The following is a 12,202-nucleotide window of genomic DNA, read 5'->3' as shown; positions in this document are numbered from 1 at the left end:
TCCGTCCACAGTTTTTAACTTTTCAGTTCAAAGTTCTTCACTGATTTATTTGGAATCCTTAAAATGTCAATCTCCACTTAAGTCAGATCATGAACAAGGGATCATTTTGATCTAAGCTATGGGACTTATCAGTTTGCTACGCATGGTAGAATGTTTTAGAATATTTTTTTCTTAATTTACAAGACGACTTACAGGTATGATTATTTATATATATCATATGCTAGATGTGCTCTACCGAGTCTTTTCAAGTACGATCCCTGGGGAAAAACTTGGGACCCTTCGGAGGGTAAATGTTTTACTTATTGTCATATCAGGAACCCTTACTATCAAGGGTTAGACGACGCAATTGTACATGCGGTATTTGCTAGTGCTCCTGTGAACTAACTGTGGGCCACTGCAGCGTCATGACTTCGCAGACGTTTTTAAATATTTATAGTTTGTCTTCTCTGAATTGAAGGTTTATATACAAGATACTGTTCATAGAATAACACAAGAACAATTTTCAAAAATAGTTTTCTCCAGAGATGCAAGCGAATGCAACATATCTATATATCAAACACTTGCTTGTTGCTTCGGTTACATTTTTTTGCAACCTAACTCTTGGAAACAAACTTTTAGGTGCCACAGGGATCTATACACATCATCCTATGAAGAAACAATTTTTCTTGTAATCTTTGTCTCTAACACAGTGTCTTGTTATCAATTGTTGGTTATCTTTTGTACAATAATTTCTGTTCCACTTATTAAACAGAATGTTATCTGTTAAAATAGTAGACCACTTCTGTAATTGAAACACATATTATATAAGCTTTATCATTGTAAAAGCAACTATCAAACGTAGTATATAAAAGACAAAACAAAAAACATCATGTAAGAATTCAATATATTTTGTCTCACTGTCGTTTACGAACTAAATTATATAAGAGGAACAATATTCTTTGCAATAAAACATGAACGTTGTATCGTCTGAAAACTGTAATATTGAAGTTACAAGCTGAGTTACTTCAAATTACTTAAAACGAAAATTTACAGTTAAGTATGATTTTTATTGTATTAACAAACGCAGATGTGCTGTATATCGACATAATATCAGTACTTCGAGTTCGAAATGAAAGCTCCTTAAATGTTTATAATGCCTTAAAACATTGTCATGACGTCACTCCTTTGTTCTCGCTGTACTGTATTTTTAATATTGGACTGCTTTCAATGGGACTTAGTACAGTATTTTTCACGTGGAGTCCAATATTATTTTAATATTGGACTGTGTATTTAATATTGGATTGCACGAGGAAAACGATTTATATACAGAATCAATGTCTTCGTGTAGACCAATATTTATCAATACATGTAGCGTAATTCCATATAGAAATATTGTAATCAAATGAAAGCAGTCCAATAAAATAACACAGTACTGATAATAAAAAGGAAAATTAATATCAAAATTAAATTTTATGTATAGATCTAGTGCATAATATATCTGGACAAAATCGCAAAATTTTAAAAATAGCATTATACATATTCTGCATGCGTCAACGTAATCTTACTCCCTAAACGATGACTTCCTAGAGCAACAATTTCTTCAATATTGTTCACGCTTCCAGTTTTAAAAATTGTGCAAGAATTTATTGCTCTCTGTTAAAAAGCAGTTTTATAAGACCAATCATGATAGTTCTTAGAGGCCGTACTGTCAATGGCCTTTATGATTTTATTAAGTTTAAATGAAATGTCATTAATATTTTTCAAGTAATGCTCCGGACAAGCCTTTTTTTTGTATAATAAAGGGAGATAATCCAACAGCTAGAGCTATGGTTCTTTGACACTGCTCTTTGATTGCTCTGTGATTATGTGAAATTTTAATAAAATGCCGTTAATACTTTTCAAGTGATACAACGGACGGACGGACGGAAAGACGGACAAAGTGTCAATCAAAGTGCCCGCCCTTCGGGAAACAAAAATAATAGTAATAATAATTCACGATTTACGAAAATTAAGTGAAGCATTGCATCCATAGCTGATATTTTGTTATGTCACATTCCACATTTTCCGAATTTATCCGTTCATCTGTACATAGAAAAAAACTAAACAAATGCTTACACGTTAATGTTCATGTAAACCCCTGAAAATGATATGAGCCGCGCCGTGGGAAAACCAACATAGTGCGTTTGCGGCCAGCATGGATCAAGACCAGCCTGCGCATCCACGTAGTCTGGTCAGGATACATATTTTTCGATAACAGTTTGTCAAATTGCAGTAGGCTTTGAAAGCGAACAGCATTGATCCTGGCCAGACTGCGCAGTTGGTTTTCTCATGGTGCAGCTCATAGATTTGTTGTGGGTATTGACAGTTACAGTTTATGTTTATTTGAGTATTACATCCGTATTGAAAAAAACTGTAAAAAACAGGATGTTCCTTTCAAAAAAATAAACGTTTATAGCACCCTACGTAGAATAAATTGCCTTCATTTCTTGTGTTTGAAGCCATTGTGAAGCATTTGCTCACATTTGTTCAGTCTGTGAGATTGCCTATTGAAAAAGAAAAACAACTGCAATTAAGAGACACATGTACTTGCATGAACCTTAGTTTTGTCGAAATATCTTTTAATTTTGTACTCGTATATTCTATTTCATTTTATGCTATTTTATGAACTACTGAGATGTTAGTGAAAATAAATCTAATAGATTCAAAGTGAATGATATCAAATATATTTTTCAGTATTCCAGTTGGGACTACATTAAACATCCATTGTGATCATCAGGCTGGTAACATTGCCCGATCGGGCTTTCGACATAAAAACTAATATTTCTTGAAAAATAATGAAGATAATTCTTTCAAACTTGGTCCATTTATTAAGCATAACGTATGATGCATGTTAAGATAGAAATAACTTTGTTGCCTTCGGTTTTTGTTAGAATTACTTCTCTTTTTTCAGATTTTTATGATGCATAATTTTTGAAGCCCTAAAATTAGTTTTTCATGCAGTGTTAAAACGGAAAAAGGTTCAATGGCTTTCTATTGCTACAAACTTGTGCACCAATACCTTTATTCAGTATATTTAGGGTGAATGATTTGTTTCTAGTGCAGATGTATGAACACTTTTTTTTTACAACTAATATTTTATTTTTTTAAAGAGTTGTAAGTGAAAGCACAGTAAAATGTTAGGCAATGTTACCAGCCTGATAATACTTAAATAAGGGTAGCTTCGAGTGCATCAATAAAATTCATATTGAAAGCAAGTTTTCCTTAGTTTTCAGCTTCCGCCTCGCCACTATGCATCGTTTATTAACCATTTAAAGGGAACGAAAATAATATCACAAGTTTAGTATGATTTCGACTTACCAGTAGCCTGGTAGCTATATCCGATAATATATTAAAAAATGTCTGTTCTGTAAGTCTTCTTGCACTAAATTTGAAGATTTTCGGGCAAATTCATGTACAACCCAACAAAAACTGTCATTGAACTAATAAATCACAACAGTATATTGTCAGGCGTGTAAACAAATAACCCATTTTCTCATTTAGTGCACATGCAGCATGCATTTTCTCCAGTTGTCCGACTCCAACTGCTTTCAGTGAAACATTATCTTAATCCGCCATACCCTTGTAAATTTTAACACAAAGAACGTTTCCTTGTACACACTTAAATGAAAAGAACATAATCACTTTATCCTTGCCATGAATTAAAATAAATCCAGTTTTTTGTTTCTAAAATGTCACAAAATTTCTTTCCTCTCGCCGCCACTCATGAATACTACTGTTTATTCCGTACATCAGTGTACATGTGTAAACACAATAGCATCACGAGAATCCCGGGCTAACGAAAGTCCAATATTACGAAGGCGAGAAACCCGAGAAAAACGCAGTCGTGCATTATGAGAAAAACGTGCGTAAAATAGTCATGAGGATCTACAGAGTATTTTAAATCATATAGCAACTGTTATTAAATGCGGTAAAATGAATAAAAACCGAATTATTTTAAAAATATTTTACGTCAATGGTTTATATGTAATTTTTTGATTGGTTATGTCATTAAAACAATGTTTTAAGTAAGATATAAGCCTCAAACGATCCAATATGTAAAATACTGGAACTACGCGCTTCGGACAGTCCAGTATTTTACATATTGGATCGTTTTCGTCTTATTTCCTATACTTAATGTCATATGAATATATATGAATATGAAAATATGATTTTTTTATTAAGAAATCTTATCATTTTTCCTTACGAACAATCAAACATGGTGATCGATTCGTTGTCATATGTAACAGATTGTTAATCGGTTGCATGGGCCAAATTAATGTAACTGCTTACTAATTGATGAAGTTCTTTTGAATATATAATCAAATACGTTAGATTACTTTAGATATAGTAATTATGATAACATGATGGTTATATTCGATTAAGTTCTCTTAAATCATTTAAAACTTACCTCAAAGTGTTAACGGTCCTTTACAGTATTATGGACAATCATAAATACAGAATTACAGACTTTCATCAAACAAGCACGAGCACAATTATACATTTTACATATAACATCCATGACAGCTCAAAGTTTCTTCCCATTTTATACATTTCTATGTAACACTTTTACCTGGTCTCTCGCAGAATTTTTGTTTGCAGAATGATAACATCATCCTCTGTTGCATGCAATATTAGGTTTACGTTTGAATTAAATCGCGAAATTAATAACAGAGACAAAGAGATAAGTGAATGTGCATCAAAATGAACTAGGAACCTGGACACAGATGCAACGCAAGGAAGAGTAGGAAAACTCTCAATAAATTGTGTTTAGTCGAGCTAAATTTCTTGCTTTGAGTTGGAAGTCCTTGTTGAATTTTATACGGTTTCTCGTCTGGATAGGAAGTGAGATACATATATGCTAAATAAAACACCACATCTGCAATTTACTCTTTTGCAAATATCCTAAAATTTCTGCATGTACTTTTTGAAAACTATTCATACATTGAGATCAATATATCGGCAATAACATGCTAAGAGATAAAAAATATCGAATAACACAGAGATAAAATTTTATTTATTTTAATACCACGTCCTATGTTTTAAAAATCACAAGAGGAAGCGTAGTTGTTGTGTGTTTAGAAAATGGGTGAATATCATTTATAAGGATTCCGATTTACTTGTCGAAACTGGTAAAATATCAAACAAATATCAAATGATCTTTTTTGACAGAGTATGACAATGACGTCATTTTGTTGTTTTTTGCCGTTCATAACCTTTACCGATAGAACTAAATTCTAGATATTTTAGTGTATTTTTGTGACTTGTTTCATAATACGGTTGAAGTAGTACAAGAGCTGTCCGTAAGACAGCGCGCTCGCGACGTTTCTCAGTGCTTGACTCTGAATTAGAGCTTTGCCAGTTAAAAAATTTCCAGATTACAAAGGGACATACTTCTGTCAAAATTCAAATCAGAGTAATGGGGATTGTTTCTCCTGGTGTAGACTTTGATAGTAAATAACTATTTGAAGTTTCAAGTCAAAAGCTTTAATAATAACAGAGATATTGGCTTAATAAAAAAAAATTAACAAAAAACATCTAAGTTAAAAAGGGGCATAATTCTGTCAAATTTCAAATCAGAGTTATGGGGATTGCTTCTCCTGGTGTAGACGTTGATAGTAAATAAGTGTTTTAAGTTTCAAGTCAATAGCTTTAATAGTAACAGAGATATTTGACTTTATCAAAAACTTTAACCAACGCCGACGCCGACGCCGGGCCGAGTGCAATAGCTCTACTTTTATTTCGAAAAGTTGAGCTAAAAATGAACAAATTTATTTGATGTCATTATCAGATTTTGTTAAAACTGTTCGAAGCGTGAGCTGAATTTCAAGAAAGTTCTTTCCCTCATTTCTTAAGATATTGTCGAAATGATAATTTTTGGGTTAGCCGTCTTGTTCTGTATAGACGGGCCCCTTACATAGTCCTACAACCTCAGAAACTGGACTATAATAAAATAAGATTGTTTAATCGTAAAATAGAGATACAATGTGCTATGTTGATGTTGACATTGTTTGCCGATGATGTAATGGTAAATTATATCTATCTGTTCTGTTTCATCTTCTTATTTATATGTTGCAATATATAATCTGCAAAACTAAATAAAAACAACAACATACATGTATTATATTATATGACCAAAAAAGAATACCATTTACGATTTTCCCATTCACATGAAGTCTTTACTTAGATAAGATCATCAACTATTAAAATTACATCAACACTTTTTCATATATTGACCTGGTTTTCGACAAGTTAAAATCGTAGCGAACAGTACATGGTGCGAAGCCTTACCCTGACAACAAACAAGTTATAGGCAGCCACTAAAATATACACCATGCACCAATACAAATTTAAATTTTTATAAAATAAAAAAATGACCATCAAAGTTCCATTCTTAAAACGCCATATAAAAATAGTAGGTGGTAAGTACTAGCCTATATTGAGCGAATAGCCTTGTCTTAGAGAATTCATAACAAGTCATTAAACTCAATTCACCTACATATAAACACAATCCAATCATGGGCCGGACCCCTTCTTTAAGAGCGAAAGGCCATGATCCAATCCCATGTAATTATACAGTCATGCTTTTAACCATCATAGTGTAAGAACAATTTATTTTATTGGTAAATGCATTATGATATCTACTTCTAGCTTTTGAGACATGGTCATGGCAAATTATTCAGTTACAGAATTAATGTTATTACGACAACCTATCAATAACATAGTATATTGATTGAAATGTGTGTGTTTATTTAATAAACAGATAGTACATGTACATTATGTTAAACTAAAGTATAATACTATGATTATACAGAGGTATAAATTTCATTTAGCCTAGCAATGCTTATTGAAAAGTGATTTATTTCATATTTCTATGTTTAATTAAGAATACGTGTTTCACACTCACGTCATTCTTCTAAATTGCTAAAAGTGTTTAAGGCCTTGGCAAACAGACAGTCGTTTATCTGGAAAATGACAAAAAAGTACTCGAGATTTCATTACAAAACTTCTTATGGAGTTACAGGGCAATAAACATATTACGCATATTAATTTGTGTAATCATATCTTATATCTATGTTTGTAATTCCTATGGCAAAGGATACCGCAAAAAAAAATCCGAAAGAGAATTGTAGCTTGAAAATTATTTCAGCACTAGACGCTGTCCCCACAAGGGTCCAGGTTCGAATCCTAGCAAATGTACAATACTATTTCTCTAATTCTGATAAGCTCATAACACATTGATGGACCGTGCTAATTTCTTAGATTAGGAGCTGGTAGGTGGTACCGACCAGAGCTTATTCCGACATTTGTTGGCATGAAATATAGACAGTAATATCCTTATCATGAAAAAGTACCCTACATGTACGTAGGACACAAGTGGGACATAAAAGATATAAAATTATTTGTCCTAATCCTTTGTATTTTGTATGCAATGTCGGTTTGTATAATTATATGGATTTTATGTAAATTTATGTAGTAAATTGCATTAAAATGTTCCTACGATAATGTACATAAAATCCATATAATTATTATTCAACAAACTCGAGAGCCTAGTGGTGGAGCGTCCACTTTGAGTGCGGAAGGTTGTGGGTTCGATCCCCGGCCGTGTCAAACCAAAGACGTTAAAAATGGTACCAGTAGCTCCCTTGCTTGGCGCTCAGCTTTAAAAGGGAAAATGTCTTCTCTTCTGTCATACCAACGTGGCGATGGATTCTATCAGGAATGAGGTGTCGAGAGCGATTAATATAAGTTGAAGAACTTGCTTAACAATAGACCTAAAATATATCAGAATAAACTAATGCATCTAATTGTATGGCATATGTTATGCCTTAGTTTCTTAATTTGAAATATAACAATTATTTTGTAAAAAAAATATAAATTTTAAACTGATCACAGGATCACAGCTTATCCATTTAGTATTTTATTACATAGTTTTTACTATTTCAGAGTCTGCAATTTTCACTCTTTGCATTGCTCTCGGTGCTTCCGATGGATCTAATACTAGTAACATTAAAACTGTGTTTGAGTCTCTGACAATGCATTCAACGGCGTGCGAGAAGTTTTATCCTCATAACTGTTCCAAATATGCTGTTCGTTCTTTTCCTCTTAATTCCAAATCTTTTGACTCTTATTTTTGATTGTATATCTTCAGTTCGGTTTACAGAGAAGGTATAGTGAAAATTCGATAACTGGATTTTGTTGTCAAACTAAAGACGCCATTATCGTAATAGTAAAAAAGGTCAAACAAATGAAAGTGATCACACATTTGTGTTTATAAACACGACCTATAAAAAAACCTGTAATTTGATGTTATCACAAACTCTCTACCACTGTTAATGGAATATAACATGAGATGATATTATTGAATTTCATCTATATTTTCTGTCTTAATCTCGTCAGATCATCCATTCGGAAAATGACGATAAATATTCAAAATATTGTCACGAAACGTAGTATTTCGTTTGGAGTGGTAATACGGAAATTAGATACATGTGACTCATTTTGTTTTGTCAATGAGACAAAACTGTAGATCCTATGGAAAATACAAAATACGATAGAGGATAGTAATTATGTAGCTCTACAATATTATCTCAGCGCTGTGGCGCTAAGAATCCGAATTCAAAACCCAGCAAATGCCCAAAATATCACTGTAGTGATATCCCAATTACGGAAACGTACCTTAAGGGATACAACGGGACTACATTTATTCATCCTAATTATTTGTTGTTTGTTATCAATCTTGGTGGGTGTCTTTGAATTTTATGTACATTTACATAATAAAATATATCCATTTCTCATACAATTGATACATCTTACTGTAAGGTATATAAAATTATTAAATTGTTTGCAATATTTTCTTTATTTGATAAGTAATTTTATTCTATATCTATTTCATTTATCTAGTAATCGTGAACGTTTATTTGCAACCCGTGACCATACAATATATTACCGCACTGGACTCACGTTCGTACAAACAAAACTGTATTTTCCTATTTGGACGGTTCAACAATCCCATGTTAAACATACGATAAAGTACCCAGCTGGGAAAACCGTATTGGACTCGCCTGGCGGCTCGTCCAAGATGGTTTTCTCAGCTTGGTACTGGTCCAAATATATCTCCGGATTGTACAGAAGAATGTTAAATCGCCTAATAATATTTGTTTTGTCCTGGCAGTTGCATAATTATTACGTTATAATTACCTAATTATATATATTACTGCTTGACAAAAATAGCAGATCGAGGTCTAAAGAACACATGTGAATTTCCTATGTTTTGCCATCGTTTTGATACGTCATTCGAGTTGTGTCCTGTTCTACATATAAGTTGCTCAGTTGTCAATATTCTAAAGGTTACCCAAACGAATATTAAATAGTTTTGCTACGTTCAAATGATTTTAGCACTAATTTAAATTATTGACGACGACACGAGCATTTTCAGCCGCCAAAACGTTTTCTTCATGGCTGTCATGTTCATAGATTATACAAGGCGGCCACACAACCAATACAATTTCATTATGTTCCTTGCTTGTGTCTCGATAAGGCTTATTGAAAGTGTATGTTTTAAGTCCATACTTTTCATAGACATATTCGAAGCTTTTACCAGTAAAATTGAACTTCAGCTGTACAGGTGGATCACTTATTACTGCTTTCCAGCAAGTGTTTATGCACACAGTAACATACTTCCGGAAATGTTTCAAACATGTGTCATTACTGTCTAATTGCATTATGTAATTACAAATGATTTCATTAGTATCAGTACAGATAGCAGATTTGCAGGGTTCCGCACCTACTTCGTCGTTACTTGTATAGCTTTCTGCAGTGTCAGATATTTTGCCTTCTTTTCCACATACTTTCTGATTGGTAAGGTCAGTTACTTTCTCTACCGTGCAAGATATTTTGAATTCTTTGTCTCTACCTTCCTGTTTGCTAGAGTCAAGTACGCTATCTGCAGTGCCTGATATTTTGCCCTCTTTGTCGCTCTCTTTCTCTTTGCAATGATCAGTTAACCTATCTTTAATGTCAGATATTCTGCCTACATTGCCGCTTCCTTTCTGTTTGGAAAGGGCAGTTACGATATCTACAGTGCCAGGCATTTTCCCGTTTATGTCGCTCTCTTTCTCTTTGCTAGTGTCAGTAACGTTTTCTACAATGTCAGATATTCTGCCTTCATTGCCGTTTCCTTTCTGTTTGCTAGGGCCAGATACGATATCTGCAGTGTCAGGTATTCTGCCTTCTTCGCCACATCGGACCTCCTTGCTAGGGTCTGTATCGCTTTCTGCAGTGCTAGGTATGTTACCTTCTTTGTCATTACCTTCCTGGTTTTTACAGTCAATATTGCTTTCTGCAGTGCCAGTAAATTTGTCTTCTTTGTCGCTCTCATCCTGATTACTAGGGTCAGACACGATATCTGCAGTGTCAAATATTTTGCCTTCATTGCAGCCTCCTTCCATTTTGCTAGGCTCAGTTACATTCTTTGCAATGTCAGATATTTTGCCTTCTTTTCCGTCTTCTCGTTTACTAGGGTCAGCAACGTTACCTGCAGAGCCAGATATACCTTCTATGTCGCAACCTCCTTGTGTGCTAGGGATAGTAAAGCTATCTACAATGTCAGATACCTCTTCTTTATTGTCGTTTTCTTCCCCTGTGCTAGGTTCATCATCGTTTTCTGCAGGTATTTTGCTTTCTTTGCCGCTCCCTTCTTTCTTGCTGGGATCAATTTCACTTTCTGCAGTGGCAGGTATTCTGACTTCTTTGTCTCTACCTTCCTGTTTGCAAGGGATAAATACGCTATCTGCAGTGCCATATATTTTGGCATCTTTACCGACCTCTTTCTGTTTGCCAGGGTCAGTTTTGCTATCTATAATGTTAGAAATTCTGCTTTCTTTGCCACTTCCGTCCTTCTTGCAAGGGTTCGTACCGGTTTCTGCAGTGCTTAGTTTGTTGCTATCTTTGTCGCTACCTTCCTGCTTTCTACAGTCAGTTTCGCTTTCTGCATTGCCAGATAATTTGCCTTTTTTGTCGCTCCCTTCCTTCTTGTTGGGGTTAGATATGATATCTACTGTGTCAGATATTTTGCCTTCTTTGGCGCCTCCTTCCATTGTCTTAGGCTCAATAATATTCTGTGCAATGTCAGATATTTTGCATTCTTTGACTCCTCCTTCGCGTTTACTAGTGTCAGCAGCATTATCTGCAGAGTCAGACATTTTGCTTTCTTTGTCTTCACTTCCCTGTGTGCTACGGACAGTTAGGCTTTCTGCAATGTCAGATATCAAGTCTTTATTTTCGCTTCCTTCACCCTCGCTTGGTTTAGCATTGCTTTCTGCAGTGCCAGGTATTTTGCCTTTTTTGCCGCTCCCTTCCTCCTTGCTGGGGTCAATATCACTTTCTGCAGAGACAGATATTTTGATTTGTTTGTAACTGCCTTCCTGTTTGCAATGGTCAGTATCAATATCTGCTGTGCAAGATATCTTGCCGTCTTTGCCGCTTTCTTTCTGTTTGCTAGTTTCAGTTTCGATAATTGCAGTTTGAGCTATTTTGCCATCTTTGTAACTACCTCTCTGACTACCTCTCTGTGGTGTGCTTGGGTCAGGCACGTTGTCTGCGATGTCAGATATTTCGTCTTTATTGCCGCTTCCTCCCTCCTTGCTATGATCAATATCACTTTCTAAAGTGCCAGATATTTTCTCTTCGCTTTTGTCTGATACGATAACAACATTACAGTTTCTTTGTTCTTCGTCAGATACGCACTTTGACCAAAATTCCTATAAAGTTAAATCACAAAGCACCCGTCATATTGAAACCAGCATATTTTAACACAACATTGGAAATGTTTATTAGTATTCAAATATAAATAAGATTTTTGAATAAAATTAAGTTTAATACAGAATAACATTGCACCAAAATTCATTGTCATTGTATACTATGTTACATTTACAATATCCCTGTGTCTGCAAATGAACGTAAAATCATTTTGGTAAAAATATTACAAATGACGTATTTTGTATGTAATGTGGGAGAGCCACTCTTTTTTAATGGATCAGTGTCAACAATGTTGGTAATAATTTATTATTTATCAAGTCTCACATTTCACATTTTATGAGACTTTTGTATCTGCTTATTCATTAAGGTATCCGATCCACAAATAGATGACATTTCGATGTCTTGTGACCCCAAGTGTATCATTTGA

General features: G+C 34.2%; 1 protein-coding gene across 1 annotated transcript in view; it reads right to left on the bottom strand.

Annotated features, from left to right (window-relative positions):
- Positions 1 to 796: 796 nt before the first annotated feature.
- The window catches only part of LOC128552883 (serine-aspartate repeat-containing protein F-like), a 31,221-nt gene continuing 19,815 nt past the window's right edge, over positions 797 to 12,202 (bottom strand). Inside the window, exon 7 of the mRNA XM_053533952.1 lies at positions 797 to 11,777. Within this exon, the coding sequence (XP_053389927.1) occupies positions 9,417 to 11,777 (2,361 nt within the window). The 3' untranslated portion in view covers positions 797 to 9,416. The remainder of the gene's footprint in view (positions 11,778 to 12,202) is intronic.

Source organism: Mercenaria mercenaria, unplaced genomic scaffold, assembly GCF_021730395.1.
Source record: "Mercenaria mercenaria strain notata unplaced genomic scaffold, MADL_Memer_1 contig_3260, whole genome shotgun sequence".
NCBI lineage: Eukaryota > Metazoa > Mollusca > Bivalvia > Venerida > Veneridae > Mercenaria > Mercenaria mercenaria.
The sequence above is the reverse complement of the archived record's forward strand: the minus strand, read 5'-3'. Positions and strand labels throughout refer to the sequence as shown.